Raw genomic sequence first — 22,278 nt, forward strand, 5'->3', positions numbered from 1 at the left:
CTTGAAGAGGTACTTGATTGATCTCGACTGGTTGCACCATTCTACTACTTGATATGAGCCTTGTACCTCAAAAGCAAATATCTATTATGCGGGACAACATATCGGCTGTCTAGTTCTATACCATTCTTCTTGACTGTTCTACCATTGTCCCGACGCATATAAACTGGATACCCATCCTGGTCAAACTTAGACTCTGCTACAAATCGTTTGGGGAAGTGCTTTGAACACTTTCCATTAACCATGCACGGAGAATTCCTTCTGGCGATTCCACATGGTCCATGAACCATGAATTCCTCGACTGCATTGTAGTATTTCATTTGCATTGTCTTGTCTGGTACCTCAGCCTTTATGATTGAATCCATGTACGTCGGACTCGTCATGTCAACTTTGTTCTTGAGGAATATTAGAATATGTGCATGCGGTAGTCCACGTTTTTGGAATTCAATGGTGTAAAAACTACATTTACATAATAATCTTCCATTAGTTTAACATGATATACGTAGACAAAAGTAAAATAAAAAAAAAAAACATAGCGTTTAATGGAATTCAATATATACCTGATTTCACAGGACCAAAAAGCTCACCATTCTTTACTTCCTTTATTAGACAATCCAATTTCATCTTGAATATACGGCATAAAATATCCGGACGATCTTCTGCATTGAGATTTCGCTTGTAATGTACCGCTGTATTTCGGGCCATTTTGGATTACACGTGAACGTTATGAATAGGTTGGGGTAACCAATGTGTCTACAAATGGCCATTGCATCCTGGTAATTCTGGATCATGTACCTTGCTCCGCCCGGTAAAACTTGATGGTAAAAGTATTCGCTTTCCTTGGTGCTAGCTTGTACTTCACCTCGCGTCAATGCATCTGTCAGTCCTTTCAAAGCTTCGCACCTCAGCGATTTTTGGTGTGTCCTTATGTATATAAGCCTGGCAGATTCAACCATTGTGTATGCATCCACTATAAATTGTTGAAATAACCTCCGAGCATACAATATGGTAGAAATCTCTTCTAACCTTTCATGTAATCGATAAGCAACAATACTCCCGTTGAGATATACGTTGCCTTGCATTGTTGTTGTTAGAACCATTGGTTGCAAACTGTATATCCTCTCTATATCCATCTTCCCCATAAGGAAATAGAATAGGATATTGCAATGGTAGGTATGATGGATTTAATTCAGTAATTCGCTTAAGCACCCCGGAATTGCTCTCAACCAAAATATCTCTGTGGCCTATGGATGGATCTAAATCACCAACAATAAGTGCAGCAACCTCTGATGTCGTTGTAGGTTATAAGTTCTTGCATCTTTAGTTCTCTTACCAATTAATCTCATTTTTATCTCTACACGTGGATTTCTCTCAATTTCTGCCTTGGCCATACTGAATGATTTAACCAACACATTATTCCCGTCTAAAACCTCCTTAATGTCCTCCACCACCTCAACATGCAAATCTTGTGTAGCTATGTTCTCCCTTTATAGAGGAATAAAGAAAATGACTCGTTATATTTATTTAAAGTAATTGTTAAATGAATTGATGAAATTAACAAATTGTGGCATCATGTACTATACCTGACAGAAGCAATACGATTCTTAATTTCATTATCAGTATCATGAATATACAATTGTGCAAACTTCGGATAGGTCCCATTTGGTGGAATCAGGCTACCAATACGATGGAAGTTCTGACCATGGATTCTGAAAATTGGAGGGGATGACCCATTGTTATTGTCCTGTCTATCTTAGCACCCATTGATGTAAAACAGAACATATTATTATACGATCTTATATTTGAAGAAAATATTTTCTGCTTTTCACTCAATGTAAAAAAAAGATCATATAACTTCTTTGGAGGTAGTGTGTTTCTAGGCAGTTTGATTTTCCCGTTCACACAACATCCTGAGTATTTAACTGTGTTTTTTTGTTTTTGACTTGTAGAGTCTTTCCTCGTACCAAAAAAAACCACCACAATGCTCACATATGTCGTCCGGGTCACCAAGGTCTACAGATTCAACTGAAATTGTAGTATAGAATATTAAGAATTTGTGAGACAATATTTACTTTATACAATCAAATTCTTATAAACTAACCATCTTGTATGTTTGATGTGTTTGTTTGATGACCAAGCACTTCATCCATTTCTACACTTAGGTTGGGATAGTTGTTTTGAGTCGGGAGAGCTGAATCACAATTTGACTCCAAATGCATTTGCACATCATTTATTGTACCATTCCCACATCCTAATAGAATTAACATCTTATTAGATGTTATAATAATAATAATAAGTAAATTTGAACAGAATATATACTTTCATTGTTTTTTTTTATATATATCAAATTTTGATTTTGAATATTCGTACGTGTAGATGATCCATTGTCTGACGCATGATGTATGTCGTGGATTGATGAACTAATTAATGTGCGTTCTACAAATGATGACATTAAAAAAATTAATAATTCACATTACAAAAAATAACATACAAAAAAAAAAAAAAAAGACTTTAAGTCTAACCGTGAGAAACTATACGCAACGGGGTAGAGAGTGATGCTTGAAATACACCGTAGATATGATTTCGTGTTGTAATATCACATAGACCTCCACTGGTTGAAGCTTTACTTATCTTAGAACTTGACACAATTTCATTCTCTGAGAAAATAAACAATAAATAAATAAATAAATAAATAAATAAATATATATATATATATATATATATATATATATATATATATATATATATTATATATATATATATATATATATTTAATGTTATCTACAGACTTTCAAAAAAAAAAAAAATGTTATCTACAGATAAGTGCAAAGGAAATTGACTACAAATGGAAATTATAATTTTTATTTTATACCGTAATAATAATTAAATAATTAAATACTATAAAATATAAAAGAAAATAACATTCTATAAATATTGTTATGTTCTAATAATAATACTAACTTACTAACTATAACTAAATAGAAAAATAAATGTATAAAAAAGATTGGTTCGAATGTTTTTTAAATAAAGTATTACTGTGATTTATTTAATGTAATTTATTGACCCAAAGACCAAAAAATATTACCACCAGAAATATAAATAGATGAACAAAAGAAATATTATTAAAATTCTATCCATTCGTTTTGTAATATTATAATTGACTAATATTATTTATACAATGTAAAAAATGGTAATTATAGTTTTTATAAAGTAAATAATACATTAAATAAAAAAAATGTTAACAATAATCCCCACGCCAATAATAATAATAATAATAATAATAATAATAATAATAATAATAATAATAATAATAATAATAATAATAATAATAATAATAATAATAATAATAATAATACGGAGTAATAAAGAAAATGATAGTCAATAGATATGTCTCTCGGGAAGCTTCTCATTTCACCATTTCTGTCTCTCTCTACACTTTTCAAAACGAAGAAGATGCTTCTACTTCTCCTACTTGGATATGTTTTTTTGGAAAGCTCAAGGTTGTGGATCTATGTATTTTTTCACATCTCAAGTTCATAGATCCTAAAATATTCTGAGATTTCACTATGAAGTATGAATCCACTGGTTCGGTTAGAGGGGAGGTCCAGGGTGAGACTGAGATCACTGAATGACGAAACATCCACGGGTTCGGGTTATTCAATGCGGAAATAGTAAGATCAGCATGAAAAGTATGGGAAATGGTCAGATCGCAACTGAGGCGGGTAACAGAGAGAGAGAGAGGATTGGGATGATTTGATGAGATAGGGATGAATGTACTCCGCATAGCTTTCGTACTTCTATTACACCACTTATAATGCTTTAAGAAGAGATGAATGTTAGACTGACCTCTGTGGTTCTCAGTAGTCCTTCGCTTGGATCCTATACAAACAGAACCTGTAAGTTTCTTCATTTCTCACTAAATAGCTTTAAAGTAGTGATAGCTTAGATTTATAGCAGCTGTTCAGTTAGTGGAATACTAATAGTTGGATTCTAAATACCAATTTGATTATTAATTGTGTTGCCTATTCATATTTTGCAGTGTTAAATGTCGAAAATAAAATTAGAATTTTTTGACCGTGAAAATAATATATTTTAGTAAAAATTCTAAAATATTATTTTATGACTAATGTTTTGCAAGTCTAATCTCGCGTGCAAAGGTTTTAGAACATTTGTTTAGTTTTTTCTGCTGCCCGAGAACAGTTTGTGGCTTATTAGTCCTTATTAACGGTTGCATTTGATGCAGTCCACAGCCGAGATTATATGGCAGGGGAGGGAGCCTTGGAAGGAAAATGAGACTGGCCTCACATTCGATTGCAGGTAGACTTCCTAAACCATGGCATACCTAACCCATCATCTCTATTTGCTCTCTTTAATTTTTTCAATGTTCCAGTTTTCCTTCTGAAAAGGAAAACAAAGATAAAAATGGAGAAGGGTGGAAGAGTATATGGGTACTCCAGTTTTTGTGCATACATAGTGAGTTGATGTCAACCATTACCGTGAATGTTATGAATTTAGAAAGTGAATGTTGAATTTTATTATTACCGTTTAATATTGCTGCTCAGCATTTTGCTTCCCCTTAGGCCCTTATATTTAATAACTCTCTTAATAAAGTGCTAAATGAAGAAGCTTTTAGTATTTCACTTAAGATGATCTCAATGTCGTTTTGAGGTTACTGTCTTTAGGACAATCATGTTGGCAGCTATCTCCCATACTATGAAAATAAACCCCACATCTGTGTGTAACTTGGGCCTAAATTTGTGGGTATTGGTGAGTGTAAACTTCCATTGTATTTATGGCTTTATGCCCATGTCCAGATGGTTCTAGCGTTCTTGTCCATTATTGAGTGATGTGATGCTCAATTGACAACCTGCTTATCTGTGCTGAGCATGTATGGGGAGTTAGAGTCGGGAAGGAGGGTAGGGGCTTTGAGGGGTGAGGTTTTGTGTTTCGGTGTTTCCTAAAATTACAGAGTAAAGCTCATTTTTCTGAGATGGTTTTGCTTAATCCTCTATATTTGTGTACTTCTGTTGATAACCTGAGCATAACATCTGTTCATCTTAGTGATATTAAAGGAAAAATATTTATTATTTCAGTTCTGAGACGAAATCTTCGTCTGTTTGTCTTTTGGTGTCTTGTTCAGAAAGCATGGTGTAGTGCACTCATCATCTAAGAACAGCCAGTTCACCTAGAGTTCCGAATGGCTTTAACGACTTTGAGGTTAAGGTGTTTGACGGATGTGCAAACCCATACCTCGGTCTGGCTTCCATCATTGATGCTGGGATTGACGGTCTATGCAAACACTTAACTCTCCCCCAACCATTAAGTAAGTTTGCACAATTCTCTTACAATGTCAGCTCTGTTAAAACTACTCCATTCAGACAACATAGTAGTTTGCTGCTTGTCTTAGTTTGTCATAGAATTCTTAATATTAGTTTTGAGATATTTTGATAATTTATCCCGCTAATTTTTGTATGGATGACGTCTACCCTCTCGAGAAACTATGCCAAGCCGATATACCTAAAGGAGTACACAATGCGGCATGAGGATCCCGCTAATTTCTGCGTGGCTGGTGTTTACCCTCTCGAGAAACTACGGCAAAGGGCATGCGAGGCTTGGAAGGAAATACCACTCTCCTGTAAGCTCACTATACACTATACATACACTCTATGCTCAATTGCTCATTAACATATATGTCAATTAGAAATTCCCATTTCTCGGCCTCTTACTCACATTGTTGCACATTATTTTTTTTCACAGCATTAGTTAACTTTATATTGTTGTCTTTTATTACTAAGTTTTAGACTGTAAATTTTTTTTACAAAAGCTAATTGTAATGTTCTGAGTACATCATTTGAGGATATTGTTGCACTAATTTGAGATTTTCAATCATGAGAATTATCAAAAGTACTTATTTTCAATACTTTACAATATTGTATAACTCAAAAATATAATAATCTATACATCTATACATTCAAAAGTACTTATTTTCAATACTTTACAATATTGTATAACTCAAAACTATAATAATCTACACATTTATACATCCGAAGAAAAAAAAATAATGGACTCTCTATAAACATCTATTATAGATCTATAAATATTTCTGCTTCTCACTCGATGTAAAAACAATGGACTATTATAGATCCACAGGAATTTCTTCACCATGGACTCTAATCACCAAATCATCACATCAGCTAATCACCACATCTGCTATATATGTTTAGGAATACTTGAACTCACTGCAAAAAAATATTCAACAATCCAAACAATTTGATTACAATGCAACCACCTACTTGGAAGAGGAGGTGATTGAAAAACTTGATAATCAAACCTAATATTCACAAATTCACAATTCACAAATATTTTAAAACAGTAAATTTTTCAAACCACGGTAAATAAGCAAAACGATCCTTGAGTCAGGCACAATTTATTAAAAGATCCATGTACCATTTTTTGTCCTTGAGCCACCAAAGACCCTAGTAGCAGATGTAACCAAAATTAAAAAAGAAAAGAAATGCCAAAAGGCATCATACTGTCTTTGTAACCCAATAACCAAAAAAAAAAAAAAGATAAAATGCCAACAGGCATCCTGGTCCACATGCATCAGAAACCTCAGCAAAGCAATTTATATTCAATCACTTTCCTCCTTAATCCCTTTGTTCTTTGATGTCTGGGTTGATGAAGACTCGTCTAGAAGGCGCCTCTTTACAACTGAACTATCACCCACATCATCTTGATTGCAAGCAACACCAACCCCAAGAAGATTTTCCCCTTCATCAACCTCAACAAATTCCTAATTAAAAATAAAAAATCAAACTTATTATTTGCACATAATAATCGTTACAATAAAATAACATAAAGTGTACCTCCTCAAAATCATCATCCTCCACCATTTGGTCAACTTTGGAGCTCAAATACTTGTCAGGAATGCGCAGAAGCTCTGGTGCATGCACTTGAATCAATCTTTGGTCAGTGTTTATCCTCATGACAGAAAATACGTTGTCGAGATTCTCAAATTGTTCTTTCCTAACGACCACCCTAAATAGCATGCACTGTTTAACCAAGGATTGTAATTCTGATGGGATCAGTTGAGTTGCCTAACAATAAAAAATAAATCTCCCGTTAAGAATCAACAACACAACAACACGTACTGTAAAATACATTTATATATATTCCCAGAACTAAAATGTTATAAAAATATACATTTGAATGCCTTGACTTCAACTCTGCAACAGAAATTCCCAATAGCTGATTGCACTCTCTGTCCCAAAGGAGAAAAGGTGCATTTCCTTCTAGATCTGCAACTCTGATCTTCAACCTGTATCTCAAATTACCTTCTCGACAGCTCTTTTCACACTTTGTACAGTAATATAGCCCACCTTTTGACTCAAGCTTCTTGTTACAGCCAGAAGCTCTACATGAACTGTAATACCAATTGACAGAATCCTCTATAGCAACTATCCTAGCTGCAACCCAGTAGTCCCCATACTATAGCATAAAAAGTTGTAAAATGCATATAAGTACTGCATGGATAGTTGCTATAATCTCACACCATTTGTGGCTCTACTGTATTAGGTTTTTATATATTTTAAAACCTAATACAGTAGATTTTTATTATTATACAACACAAACCAATTACCTCTCTGGTTTGGTAAATTTCACTGATAGTTTTCATATCTTGAGCATTACATTGGGTCTGCTCCATCATTGGAAAGGATTCAATGCTCCTCATGGGTGTTTGCACACCACGAAGAATTAAACTAAAAATAGTAAAGTCATAAGAAACAATTTTTTTTTAAAAAAATAGTACAATACTTAAAAATAAATTACTTTTACCTCTCCCTAAACTCCAAAAACTCTTTAGATTGCTGGTTAATAAGGACTTGTGTCACATCATATGAGCTGCAAAGCCTCACCTCGCCATCTAGACATTTAACAAATGTTACACATATTTTACACAGAATAGTGTATATATAAGTATATATGTACTTACTCGTGGCATCTCTCCTAATTCGACAGAACTGCAAGATCACCACCATTGGTTCATGACTACTTGCATTAAAAAATGGCTCAATCTTACCAACATGATCATCCCATAGAGTACACCTAATCTGATTTCCACTGTAAAAGTTGAGGGAAATTAGATTTCTCAAACTTTTAATACCAAAAAATAAATAAGTACCCAACTTTATATATAGATATAGATTTAATAATTGATAAGTAAAATTGGGGAGCTTATATGCTGGGATCCACAGACTGGGAACCCTTTGGGCAATCCTCTTACTGTAAGTCTCCATTTGAGTGCCTTTGTTTAACTGTTGAGATCACTGGTTCCGTTACTCTTTCACCATTGCACATCCTACTTCTTTTCAAGTTGATATAATATTATCATGAAATGATTTTTAGTGGTGATAAACCTATAATAAATTGATGCCTTAATTTTCCACCAGGCATGGTGATTGATCCAACCAATCATGACCAGACTAAGATTTGGTCTCCCTTTTCCCTTAACATTATCTCATTAGCAACTTGACTTTCTTAATTTAAATATATATTAAATAATTACCTTAAATCCTCAATGATAAAGGCTATAAGCCAAGTTGTTCTCCAGGAAATCATTTTTTCCTGAGTTGATATATAATACAGATTTAAATATATATATATATTAAATAATTACCTTAAATCCTCAATGATAAAGTCTATAAGCCGAGTTGTTCTCCCAGAAATCATTTTTTCTTGAGGTGAGTATATTTCAGCCACTTTTCCAATTACATCTGTAATGAAATTTAAAACAAAATTTAACACACTGGAAAATAAAAATAATTTTTTTTTAAAAAAAAAGGTAATTTCAACATAATATACGTACCAACCAACAGCTTATCATTAACACCTTCAACTTTTAGAGCCTCAAATGGTGTGAGACGGAACATCTGACTTGGAAACTCAATTCTTTTGAATTGCTTAGCTATAGTCTGGTAATTGAACTTGATCATGTACTTGTGAGGGGTTGTCCTGTACGTGTAGAAGTTGTTGATGACTAAGAAATTCTTAACAGCCCAAACTGAACCTTCCTTAAAATTGTTAATGAATTTTGGAACCAATTGTTTTGGGATGTGGGCATGTACCAATGTTCCCTGCATATATATATATATATATATATATATATATATATATATATATATATATATATATATATATATAAATATATAAATATTGAAATTTAAATAAATATATAAATATTGAAATTAAACAGTGTTATATTCAATATGAGATTGCATTGATTTCCTTGCATCTGTTATCACCTCAGAATCATGAAACACAATTTCCTTGCATCTGATTGCATTGCTTCCTGTCCTCTCCGATACATTGTATGCACGAATAACGCGAACCTTCATTGCACTCGTAACATTGAAGGGTGAGATATCACTTCCAAGAACATACATTGGATACATACTGTATGAGAGATGAGAGATATTACTTGTTGTTCAGCAACGTGTGGTTGAATGCATAGGCCTGTAATTCACTATTTATAGAATTGTTAAGGAATCAAATTGTTCCATATTTACGTTAGTAATCCCAAAAGTTGTATCCTTATTTTTATGTATGTATGTATTTGATTTGATTTGATGAATTCTGAACAGACGTGGAGTCTGAACAGACATAGGCATTGAAGAATTTTTTTTGAAAAAGGCATTGAAGAATTTAATTTTGTATCAACAATGTATTTAATTCTTTAATGTATTTGTTTAATTCTTCATTGAACAGACTTGAATTGATTTGAATTCTGAACTGACTTGGATTCTAAATAGACGCGGCATTGCATTTGTTAATCCAATATATTCAATTTTATTATTATTATTATTTTATAACAGACTTGGATTCTGAATAGACACGACATTGCATTTGTTAATTCAATATATTCAATTCAATATATATTATTTTATTTATTTTTTATTTTTTTTATTACTTTTGGCGGGAACTATAGTTTCTGCTATATTATAATAGAAGATTTGAATGACTTGTATACATTTAATTTTTACTTTGATGTATGATATATGTGAAATTTCAATATCAAATATCCGGACCAAACTTGTATTACGATATAACATAGCTAAAAAATATCTGAACCAATAATATAATTAGTTCAATCAACATATAAAACGTGGTGTAGATTTCACGTTTTAATTTTGATAATGTGAATAATGTCTAGCTTTAAGCGTAAGCTAATATATTATATTTATATTTATAGAATCGCACTCAGGTGCGAATGCTTCGCCTAGGCGCGAAATAGGAATGAATTCTGTTCGTCCATGTGTCCAGATCTAATGGATGAGAAACACTGATTTTTTTAAAAAACACGGTGGCATTTTCGTAAATAATTGAACATCGAAGTGCAAGTAAAATGTATTACAAGTGCATGTAAAATGTATTATAGGTGCAAGTAAAAATTTACATTGAGCATCAATACTTAGTTGCACCTATAGTTCTAAGTAGTTGCACACATAGTTATAAGTAGTTGCACCTAGGTGTATGAATGTTTGCGAGTGGTTTTCATGGGTATTACTACCCGCTGAACTCAGATCAATGAATGTTAACAAGGCAAAATTACATGCACTTATAGGTGAAAGTATGTGCACCTATAGTTATAAGTAGTTGCACCTATAGTTATAAATAGTTGCACACATAGTTATAAGCACACCTAGGTGCATGAATGTTTGCGGAAAGTTAATGCTAACAAGGCAAAATTACATGCACTTATAGGTGAAAGTAGGTGCACATATAGTTATAAGTAGTTGCACCTATAGTTATAAATAGTTGCACATATAGTTATAACCACATCCAGGTGCATGAATGTTTGCGGAAAGTGAATGCTAACAAGGCAAAATTACATGCAATTATAGGTGAAAGTAGGTGCATTTGTAAGTGATTTTACTTGTACTTCGATGTTCAATTATTTACGAAAATGCCACTGCGTTTTTTTTAAGTTATTAGATTTGGACACGTGTCGCGCGCTGATTCGTTCACATTTCCCTCCTGAGCACTTATTCGCACCTGAGTGCATCCCTATATTTATATACGTAAATGCGAGTATAAAAGATAGAATATGGTGATAATGAAAAGAATATGGTAATGAATGTAATCGTAATAATGAATAAATATGTGAGTAGATAATGGCAAGAATGTGGTTATAGTAATATATAACAAAACATATGATAGGTGATTATGTTAAACATATTTTAAAAAGTTCTTCAATTTGTATAGAAAACTGAAAAATGTTTTGAGTTGTCAAAATGGACAATTGTGTCAGTAAACATGTTTTATGTTTTATATTATCTAATTATTCAGTTTTTTTTTTTTTTTTTTTCTATAGAAAACTGAAGAAAAATTTGCAGTTAATAAATAGGTTCAAAGAATCCGAAAAAGGTCTTTCGGCTAAAAAACTAGGAAGATATTTTTTCACCAAATTGAATTCTTTTTACATTGACCATAATGAATATTTTTCTTTGACTTCATTTTCATTGAGTAACCACACACTGAAAAATTTGAAAAAAAATGACTTTCGGAAGTCATTTTTCGAACTTCCAAACAGACCCTAACTTAGAAAATGGCCTAAACTATATTTTTTTTTCTTAAATTTAATTATTTCATTTCATTTATAAAATACTACAAATTTATTTATTTCCAAAACTAATATTATTACTTGAGATAAATAAATTAAAGTTTAGAAAATGCGGTCAAATAGGCCACTGAACACTTAAAAAACGTGTAATTAGATCATTCAACACTCCAAATGTATGCAATTTAATCGGGTAGCAGGTTACCTGTTTAAGTGGCAGCTGAGTTGACATTTTAAAATAATTTTTAATAATAAATTTTAAAAATTGAAAAAATTAAATAATAAAATATAAAAAACGACGAGGTGGCACCCCTTTCGCACCCCGTCGTTTTTTTTTAATAAAAAAATTATTATTAAATTTATTAAAAATTATTTAAAAATTATTAAAAATGCCCACTCAACTACCACGTAAGTATGTAATAATTTACTAAAATTGATAATAATCTACTATCAGATGAAATTACATACATTTGAAGTGATTACATACATTTGAAGTGTTCCGTGATCTAATTGCATTATTTTTCGTTTAAGTGACCTAATTGCATCAATTTTAACCTTATTCATTTTTTGAATTATTAATTTGTTGTATTTTTTTCTCTCTCTCTTTCTATTCAAATTATTAGTCAATTGAGATATCGAGTAAAAAAAACAAAAGAAAAGAAAAGAATCATCCAAATACGGAGTATTAAAATAACATTTGGATATCATATTTTACTGCACTTCTAAGCTGTAAGTTGTAACACCGCTCTTGAGCTGCCTCAGTTTTGAGTTTTGACGCCAAAAAATCAGAGCGGGAAGAGAATAGCGGAGCCGCAGCAGAGCTGATACGTGAGAATGGCGGAATCAATACCCTTCAAAAACCTCCATACCAGAGAATATCAAGGCCACAAGAAGAAGGTACTGAGTTGTGTTTCTTCATTGTCATTTACACATATCCCTCTTTCAGAAACCCTAACTAAATACCTTTTTCTTTTTCTTCTGAATTTTTATGCGTCCAATTTGTTTCAATACTAAAAACGCTCTCTCTCTGTCTCCTTTTTTTTTTCCTATGTTTTTGTGAAATCAAAAGGTTCATTCAGTAGCATGGAATTGCAATGGTACGAAACTAGCCTCAGGCTCCGTTGATCAAACTGCTCGCATATGGCATATTGAGCCCCATGGTCATGTAAGCTTTCTCCTTATATATTTCATTACCTTTAATGCATCTCTCTATTTGTTTAGTACCTAAAATATTGTTTGATTAATGGTGTTGTCAAGTTTGTTTCGTCAAATCAACACACTATTTTCGTATTCATGAACTTTTCATTCCTGTAAACTTTCATTTGAGATTATAAAAAAATTCAAGTTTTTCTGTTCTATATGCAGTTCTGCTAAATACATCTGTTTTATTTATCCCGTAAATTTGGCTAAGCTCATTATCTACCTTGATCTGGTTTATAGAAGGAGAAATGCTTTTATTTGATAAAAATATCTGGAAGTTTACTGTACTATACAATTTTATTCAGTTTAGTTCTGATGCCCTATTTTTTTTCAAATTGGTCCTTGTACTTTTGGAATGGATAAAATTAATGGCCCTGTTTGGTAACATAGTTAGCTTATAAGACAATTTTGACTTGTTTGACTTGGTTAAACAACCAATATGAGTGTTTGATTAATTAGGTTTTTGTAACAGCTTATTGCTCCAGAACGCTAAAATTCAAAAAGCTGCTCAAAACATCTTTTTCTAAGCTTTTTGAGAAAGTCATTTTGCATGTAATCGGCTATTAGGCTAATTTACCAAATATCTTTCTACAATCAGCTAATGCTATCAACTAGTCAAACCACTAACTCAATTAGCTAACAGCTATTTACCAAACACCCCCAATGACAAAAGCTAACAATGTTAACCCAAGTCATTAACCAATGCTTTCGTGTAAACGACGTAGCATTCACTTTTGAAACTCTATTTTATCCATTCCAAAAGTACTTTTGGAATGGATAAAATTAATGACAAAAGCTAACAGAATAAAAGAAGAAAAATGTTTCTTCTTAATCTGGTCATGATTTCTCAGGCATTGGGTTCTCTAGCTAGAATTAGGGCTAGGGCAAGAGCCTCATTGATTCGAAGTTTAAATCACCTTTCTCACTTAACCTATGGCTAGAGTATGCACACCATCAGGATTCAGGGCTCTATAGAAACTTCATGATGGGAAACAATGCCTCTTTCTTCTTTCCCTTCTCTTTTTGATAGTCTACACTCAAGATTTATCCATTTTTTCTTTTTAAATTTTGTTTTAAATGGAAACAGGCTTGATTGGAGAATCTGCAATTATGCACCTTCAATGAAGGTGAAAGGTGGGTTCACTTGGTGTCTTTTGTGGATGATTTGTAGAGGTGGTGGTGGATGAGCTGAAGAGGTGGCAACATTGAGAGAAGGGGTTTTCCTATTTTTATTTTATTGTACTTTAATTTTTATAAAAAATTAAAAATATAGAAAAGCTGACAATGCAATAGATATTGACATATTATCACTAACATGTTTGCATTGTTAATGTAATGCCTTAGGTTAATCTGGTTAGTCTATTATATTCTAACTATATTAATTTCAAAAGTATAGACACCAAATTTGGCAACATTGAGGGAGTGGCTTTCCTATTTTAATTTTAATTTAATTTAATTTATATAGATATTAAGCATCTATTAAAAGCTGTAATGGCTATAGATCTTGACATGTTAGTGCTATGTAACTAACAACGTTTGCATTGCTAATTGCCTGGGTTAATGTGGCCAGTCTTTGCAAATAATTTTTTCAATTTCAGAAGTATAGAGGACCAATTGACCAAACTACAAATACAAAGACTAAATTGAATTAAATTGTATAGTATATGGACTTTTTAGAGATACTTTTACCCTTTTATTTCAATGTTCAAGTGGTAAAGTTAAGTCCTTTGACTGGAGCCCTAATCTTAGTCCTATTTATATTTAAATTATTAAATATCCATCTGGTAAAGTTAAATCTTTTGACTATTTGGATTTTTAAAAGTGTTTTATATTTAATTTTAATTTTTTCTTTTTCTTTCCTTCTTTGAATACCTATAAACAGAATTGCTAGTTGCATTAGAATTGTTTGATTCAAAGGAGAATTGGCAAAATGGAAAACCAAATAACTTTTGCTTTCATTTTCATTTCTCTTATCTGAAATTTGAATTGTACATTTGTACATTAATTGACTGTTTTGGGTGAACTATATTGGCTTTGTAATTTACAACAGTCATGTAACATTAGACTTTATTCACCAAAAAACTGGTGATTATCATCATGTTATGTTTTTTGGTATTTAAGGTGTAAAACAAGCGCTACAAAATCTTTATAAGTTTTCTTGAATGGTATAGTATATAGCTGGGGGGCTTCTATCAAGTACCTTTTCTATTCCCTTTCCTAGCTACTTGAAGTAATTTTGCAGGGAAAGGCAAAAGATATTGAACTAAAAGGCCATTCAGACAGTGTGGACCAATTATGTTGGGACCCCAAGCATGCTGAGTTGATTGCAACAGCATCGGGTGACAAGACAGTTCGATTGTGGGATGCTCGCAGTAAGTTTATGTTCTACTACTTGCCTCATCTAGGTGTCACTTTAAGAGATGGAAAACTTGTCTTAAATTTATTTTTAGAGGGTTCTGTGGTTTGAAAATTAGGGGCAGCTGATTTTAGGTTTGTAATGAGCTTATCATCTCATAAAAGAGAACTAAAATCAACAGATATTTATATTAGCTGATACATGAGAACACTTGTAGTTCATTCTCCAGAGTAAAATAAACTCTTCTGATGTGGGCAGAGATATTGTGTGAGATGCTCACACATACTTGCTTTGTGATTGGCAGGTGGCAAATGCTCACAGCAAGTTGAATTAAGTGGGGAGAATATCAATATCACTTATAAACCCGATGGGACTCATATAGCTGTTGGCAACAGGGTAATGCTTTTACTAAATCATGTCTTCAGTTCATTACTTGTGATCTTTCTCACATTTGCTTCTGCTGTCAAATAGCTTGCCTTTCACACACACTTATCCATTAATGCTTTTATAGTTTTATCTGTACATGTATAATTGAAAAAAGTTATACCCCATACACAGCCAGCTTATCTGTTTAGCAACTTCCTGGTTCATTTATGATATGTGGCAGGAAGATGAACTGACAATATTGGATGTTCGCAAGTTTAAGGCTATGCATAAGCGGAAGTTCAACTATGAGGTAATAATTTTCTTGCGTCTTGCAGAAATTTCTTAAAAGCTGATTACAGATTAACTGTAAGATTTATTTGATTTTGTTGATTCTTAAAAGCTGATTACAGATAACTGTAAGATTTATTTGATTTTGTTGATAAAGGTGTTGTAAAGAGGCATCAAACATGATAAAAACTTGAGCTTATTTTGCTGAGTTAGCACTTGAATTACTTAAATCTCTGAATTTTGGATGTTAATGGCACTGATTTACTGAGCTCATCTGCACAACACATCTTTTCCTTCATCTTGTGATTGAGAGAACAAAAGCAAGGTATACTCTTTTAGGACTTCGTGAATCATGGATTCCTCACATGACACCAATGTATTGCTCTTATTGTGTGACATAAAAAATGCACTTCCTTTTATGCTTGTTCTATTAGTTGCCCTCAAGAAATTCTTGATTGGAGTAAAATCTTCTTTGGTATTTCATTTTTTTTCCTGGTTTCAGGTAAATGAGATTGCATGGAATATGACTGGAGATATGTTCTTTCTGACTACTGGGAATGGTGAGAGCAAATCATCAATCAAGGCAATTAGTTTTTTTGGCATTAGTTCAAGAAGGGGTTTGCTCATAAATCCATAATTGCTAATGTCAAACTGTTTACCATTAACCTAGAACTTTCTCTGTTTTACCCTTATCTTTAGGAACGGTGGAGGTTCTATCATATCCTTCTCTGCGCCCTCTTGACACACTTATGGCTCACACTGCTGGTTGTTATTGCATTGCAATTGACCCACTTGGAAGGTTTGTCTAATATATTTATTCTCTGCAGAATGGGATTTTCTTCTCCTTATTTCTGGTTGGAAAATGCCTGTGCCAATCAATACTTGTTACTATTTTAAACAGATATTTTGCTGTTGGAAGTGCTGATTCCTTAGTCAGCCTTTGGGATATTAAGGAAATGCTCTGTGTTCGAACATTTACAAAACTTGAGTGAGTTGTTCAAAACAAATGGTTCAACTTGTTATGTCCATATAGGCATGGTGTCTGATGATCTACTTGTTCTTATACTCAGATGGCCAGTTAGGACAATAAGTTTCAATCATACAGGAGAATACATTGCCTCTGCAAGTGAGGATTTGTTCATAGATATAGTAAGTACTTTTGAATCATCTTGTGCTCCTTTCTGGTGTTGGACACACTTTAAAAAAATTTTTAGTTACTCAATCTTGAGCACTTCAATGATGCTTCCTATTTTTAACAGGCAAATGTTCAGACTGGGCGGTCAGTTCACCAGATTCCCTGTCGTGCTGCAATGAACAGTGTGGAGTGGAACCCAAAGTTAAACTTGCTTGCTCATGCTGGAGATGATAAAAACAAGTATCAAGCTGATGAAGGTTTGCACCCTGCAAAGATAGATTCTCACATACTAAATTTAAATCTCTAATCCTGTCTGTATGATCTCTAATTTACTTTTGTACTACTCTATTTCAGGTGTGTTTCGTATATTTGGCTTTGAGAGTGCATAACAACACCTACAAAACAAGCAAAGTTCCTTTGCCCATCATAATTAGTGGTGGGGTACTTGAACATGCACAGAAGGCCATTTGCTGTTTGCAAGTGCTATTTCTACTGTGCTAATTGAGAGACACGTCACAAAAATGTGAAAGGAATACTTTTTATTAATGTAAAAAGATGTCTGAGGAGGCAATTACAATTGAATTAACACAAGTAGTGTTACTTTGGGCTTATTAAGCAGTGCTGATAATTTGTTGCTCAAGTGATACAAATGCAAAACCCTGTCACCGATTGTGTTGTGGGTGCAAAGCTTTGAACAATGTTTTAATCCTTGGAAATAGACAACTTGTAAATGTAGCAGGTTGAAGTAGGTGGTGGCTCTTGTAAAATATAGCAGCTTGCCAACTCTTTGAAGTAGTTTGCTTGATCTTAATGCCCCACCAATTGAAAACTGAAGTGTTGGTAATTGGAGTCGTGGGTGCAGAGCTAGAATATTCTTCTTTCCAAGATTGATGCAAAATTGCAATAACCATCCACAAGAAGGAACTTGGCAACCCACCGATCTGAAAGATTGAGGTTTTTTGGCATCGAATTGAACATCTGACTTTCAAGCTGGAGATTGAAGTAGTTTTGCTTTTGTATCTCGCATAGATGTAATGCGACATTGCCCTCTTTGCGTGTCCTATTCACAGGAACAATCGGACCAAGAACGCTTCATTCCCATGGTTGATATTCCATCTAAAAAAAAAAAAAACTAATGAAATAACCTAATATAATATAAATGGCTTAAAGATGATAGAAATAATGTATATTATTTACCTTAAAACGAATGGATGATTTCATTTCAATGCTCCAAAAAGTTGTTGACTTAGGGTTTGCCGGTTTGGGATTTCAAGCGCAGACGAGGAACCTTGAAGCTGGGAAGAGAAGACCTGCAAAGCAAACAAGGCAAACGGTTACTGCGTATTGAGAGCAGCAAGTGAGAGGCCTCCACTTGATCTCCACACTGGAACTCTTCATCCTCTTCCCAATCTGAAGAGGCTCTTTCGACAGATCGAAGCTCTCCCCCTTCATCCTCAGCTCCTGAATACACCTCGTCACCGCGCGGCTATCGTTCCTCTCCCTCTGCAACTGCCTCGACATCTTCCAGAACCTGCAAAGCTTCATCTGAACAAGAAAAGCAATGAAAAGTGAAGTGCAGGCGGACACGGCCGACGGGATCCACCACTTCCGGCACGCGCCGTCGCCGTCTTCCGAATAGGAAGTGAACAATATGGTGAAGAAAAATCCGTGGAACGTGAAGAAGAAACAGCAGAGTTGGAAGATCTCGCGTCTGATGAAATCCAGCCTTGTCTCTTTGGCCGCGATTCTGCGGCCGAAGAGCTCCTCCTCTCGTTGCCAAAGCTTGAGAAGTAAGAGGTGGCCTGGGCTTCGCGAGATCTCCATTAATGGATGGTGCTGAATTGCAGAAGAGATGGCGATCTGCTTCTTCTGTTGATGCTCTTCGTCGACTGGGATTTCCACGACGACATGCGCATCTTTCATTTCTGCCATCTCGTATAGTAAGTAGATGATAACGTTCTTATTGGAAGGAAGCTGAAAATTTAAAACTAAAACTTCAAAAAATTTAAAACTAAAACTTAAATGGAAGAGCAAGTAAAATGGTAAGCGTGAGATATGAGAGAGCTTGTTAGATTTGATTGCTTTGTTGTAGGAAATGGAAATGTTTTCCTCCACATATTTAAACTGCGGGGATTGCCTCATTCGTAACGGTCATATTTAGTGAGCCCAACGGTCAGATTGATAATTTAATGCTGAAGTGATTAGTGATCTAGATGGTTTTTTATTTTTTTTTTAATTTTTATTTTTAAAATGGAATTAATACAACTGTATTTTTTTTTGAAAGGAAGGAATTAATACAACTTTTATCAGTTGTTCGTCTATTTTATTTTTTAATTATTAATTTGATCAAATATAGTGAAACGGTCTAAAATCCCTCATTTTTTGAACATTTTATCGAACTTTGCTCTTCTGCAAAGTGAAATATTTTGGGTTCAATTAAAGAAAGTCTAATGATTAAAATTTGTCAAATTAATAGTGAAGATCAAAAGTGATATTAACTCAGTTTTATTAAAACTAGTATTTTCACCCGTGCGATGCACGGAATGGAATTGTTGTAATATATTAAGAATATTTAAATCGATATATAATTATTTAAGAGTTAATTTCACCAGAGGTCGTTTATCTTTCCTGACAATTTCAAATTTAATCCTAGACTATAGTTATTAATTATTACAATTTATTATTATTATTAGTTTCTTTTCAAGTACTGTTAGTATATAATGGTCGTGAGGCACAATAATAATATAACCATAATTAAATATTCTTGTATTGTATTCCGGAGTTAATGCCATTTTTGGTCCTAGACTTATTGAGGCATTGACACCTTTCATCCTCCATAATAAAAATTGCCACTTAGTAGACACTGTTATTGGGATTGATGTCAAATGTGAAATTCGTGATTGTTAGTTGGGTGAAGATGGTTTCTTAATGTTAGAAAGGACTGAAGCGGATAACCTCAGTTTGAAGAAATGGATGTAGCAGTGACCAATGGATGGAGAAATACAAGGATTAGAACATCAAAAGACAGAAAAACCCTTCTAATTCACGATCAACAAACGACGTCATTGACGGAGGATCAAAACTGTCCAACGATCAATAACAGTGGCTACAAAGTGGCAATTTTTATTATGGAGGATGAAAAGTGTCAATGCCCCAATAAGTCTAGGACCAAAAATGGCATTAACTCTTGTATTCCGTGAGTCACAATAATAATATAACAATAATTAAATATTGTTCAATTCTATATTCTTCTAGGATTTCTATTACCATCATTAATTATTCCCAAATTTACCATAATTAAATAATTTAACCAATTATAAAGAAAGATTATTAAATAATGCACGGGACAATTGTTTAATTAAAAATTTTAAAAATTCATTAATAAAACATAAGGTTCTCATAGTTTTTTCTTAGAAACTCTTTAATAAAGTATTTTTTTTTTTTAGAAATTGGTGGGCTAAACCGCCTACGGCAGTTTGCGGTGGATAGATCTCAAAAAAATACGCGATTTCAAAAAAATATTTGTCCAAAACGGACAACGGAGTCAAAAGTTATGCCTTGTCGAACTTTTGACACTTTACAACTTAAAAATAAAAAATTAAAAAATTAAAGGCCGGTTCAGCCGGCGAGGCGGCCGCTGAGAAGGCCGATTCCGGCCTTCCTCGCTGCGGCCAGCGACACCATTTTTGCAACACTGATATATAAAATAGATATATATTAGAATAGAAATAGTATTACACAATTTTATAATATTACAATAAAATTTTAACCCAGAATTATTGTAGAAATCAATATATTTTATTAGGAAGAGAGATTTTTTAGAAATTGGGCGGGAAGTTAAAATTTCAGGATTTTGTTTTTTATATATAGTATAGATATAGATTGTATTACACTATTTTATAATATTAGAATAGAATTTTAACGCAGAATTATTGTACGAATGGGAAAGTAGAAATCAATATATTTTATTAGGAAGAGAGATTTTTTAGGAATTGGGCGGGAAGTTAAAATTTCAGGATTTTGTTTTTATATATAGTATAGATTAAAATAATGATTATGTAATACTCCCTCCGTCCCGAAATGGTTGTCTCATTTGCTTTTTACACGCTTTTTAAGGAATTAAAGTAAATGTTATGTCATTTCCCAATTATGCCCTTCACTTTTCTTACTTTTGGAAATAAAAGCAAAAGTCATAAGGGTAAATTGGAAAAGTAGAATGATGTTGATGTTCAATTTTGGAAAGAGGACAACATTTTGGGACAAACTAAAAAGGAAAGTAAGACATGGAAAATGGGACGGAGGGAGTATAATACAATCGATCAATGTAATTCAATATAACAATAAACAACTCTTAAATGCAATATTATAATGACTTTAAAAAATATAGTACAAATATAATAGGGAAAATGGCACTTTTTCCCCCTAAGTTATATACATATAGCACTTTTCCCCCCTGAATTATTTAAGTGGCTGTTTTTCCCCCTGAAATGTTAAATGGACATATTTACCCTTAAAATAAATATTTCATTTATTTTTTTCTTTAACAAATTATGACCACAAGTTGGTTCAAACCAAACAGACACTATAGAAATCAAATCGAAATATTCTAATTACAATTTAGAATCGAAACACGATATTTAGATTTTATTAAAATCGTGAACCAGGACGGCCGGTTCATGGTCCAAACTGAAAAAAATAAAATACATTTATTGTTGAATTTAGACTATTTTAAAATAAAAAATTAAAATTTTAAAAATAAAGACGGTTTAAAATCGCTAACCGGATCTAGAACCGCCGGTTCACGGTTCAGGATCCAGTTTTTTTGATTCATAATTTTAATGAATTGAAATTAAAATATTGGGTTCTGGATCTGAATCATAACCGGAAACTTTTAATTCGATTGCTGTAGTGTCTGGTTCAATTCGAATCGAACCGTGGTCATCCCTATGTATACGCAATAATTTATTGAAAAGGAAAAATAAATAAAATGTTTACTTTAAGAGTAGAAATGTCAATAAAATATATTAGGGGGGAAAACCACCACTTTTAAAATGATTGAGGTGGCTAATGTGCTTACATAAATAATTCAGGGGGAAAAAGTGCTATAAGTATATAATTCAGGGGGAAAAAGTGCCATTTTCCCAATATAATATGATTGCTGTTAGTCAAATTTAAACTCATGATCAATAATTATTCTGTATTGGAGTCACTTTCGTGCACCTGATTGATTCAATTTTATCAAATTACAAATATATTTTATCCCTTACTATTTTTAGTATTCAACATTGTTACAATATATACTCCATAAAAAATAGCAAG

General features: G+C 32.9%; 3 protein-coding genes across 3 annotated transcripts; 1 reads left to right on the plus strand and 2 right to left on the minus strand.

Annotated features, from left to right (window-relative positions):
* Nucleotides 1–6,628: 6,628 nt before the first annotated feature.
* LOC109187343 (replication factor A protein 1-like) lies at nt 6,629–9,110 on the minus strand. Its single transcript, XM_019337531.1, has 8 exons — nt 8,868–9,110; nt 8,675–8,771; nt 7,991–8,118; nt 7,834–7,921; nt 7,637–7,757; nt 7,201–7,485; nt 6,864–7,094; nt 6,629–6,790 (listed from the first exon to the last, which is right to left on the minus strand). The coding sequence occupies exons 2-8, from the start codon at nt 8,725–8,727 to the stop codon at nt 6,629–6,631; spliced, it is 1,068 nt and encodes a 355-aa protein (XP_019193076.1). The 5' UTR covers nt 8,728–8,771; nt 8,868–9,110.
* Nucleotides 9,111–12,343: 3,233 nt separating this feature from the next.
* LOC109188074 (THO complex subunit 3) lies at nt 12,344–17,631 on the plus strand. Its single transcript, XM_019338573.1, has 11 exons — nt 12,344–12,511; nt 12,684–12,779; nt 15,057–15,186; nt 15,475–15,566; nt 15,778–15,846; nt 16,327–16,384; nt 16,524–16,623; nt 16,726–16,812; nt 16,895–16,973; nt 17,084–17,216; nt 17,314–17,631. Exons 1-11 carry the CDS (start codon nt 12,449–12,451, stop codon nt 17,346–17,348), a joined length of 942 nt encoding a protein of 313 aa, XP_019194118.1. The 5' UTR covers nt 12,344–12,448; the 3' UTR covers nt 17,349–17,631.
* Nucleotides 17,482–19,127, minus strand: LOC109188075. Its single transcript, XM_019338574.1, has 2 exons — nt 18,157–19,127; nt 17,482–18,075 (listed from the first exon to the last, which is right to left on the minus strand). The coding sequence occupies exon 1, from the start codon at nt 19,099–19,101 to the stop codon at nt 18,229–18,231; it is 873 nt and encodes a 290-aa protein (XP_019194119.1). The 5' UTR covers nt 19,102–19,127; the 3' UTR covers nt 17,482–18,075; nt 18,157–18,228.
* Nucleotides 19,128–22,278: the final 3,151 nt, after the last annotated feature.

This window comes from Ipomoea nil, unplaced genomic scaffold (assembly GCF_001879475.1).
Source record: "Ipomoea nil cultivar Tokyo-kokei standard unplaced genomic scaffold, Asagao_1.1 scaffold1421, whole genome shotgun sequence".
Classification (NCBI taxonomy): Eukaryota; Viridiplantae; Streptophyta; class Magnoliopsida; order Solanales; family Convolvulaceae; genus Ipomoea; species Ipomoea nil.

Bases quoted from the DNA above. Each gene is read 5' to 3' on its own strand.
- LOC109188075 (XM_019338574.1), bottom strand. From the start codon at position 19,101: ATGAGGCAATCCCCGCAGTTTAAATATGTGGAGGAAAACATTTCCATT.
- LOC109187343 (XM_019337531.1), bottom strand. From the start codon at position 8,727: ATGATTTCTGGGAGAACAACTCGGCTTATAGACTTTATCATTGAGGAT. The intron at 8,119-8,674 runs GTAATTATTTAA...CAACTTTTACAG, and splicing joins TTTATCATTGAGGATTTAAG to TGGAAATCAGATTAGGTGTA. The intron at 7,922-7,990 runs GTAAGTACATAT...TTAAATGTCTAG, and splicing joins AATTAGGAGAGATGCCACGA to ATGGCGAGGTGAGGCTTTGC.
- LOC109188074 (XM_019338573.1), top strand. From the start codon at position 12,449: ATGGCGGAATCAATACCCTTCAAAAACCTCCATACCAGAGAATATCAA. The intron at 12,512-12,683 runs GTACTGAGTTGT...TGAAATCAAAAG, and splicing joins ATCAAGGCCACAAGAAGAAG to GTTCATTCAGTAGCATGGAA. The intron at 15,567-15,777 runs GTAATGCTTTTA...GATATGTGGCAG, and splicing joins ATATAGCTGTTGGCAACAGG to GAAGATGAACTGACAATATT.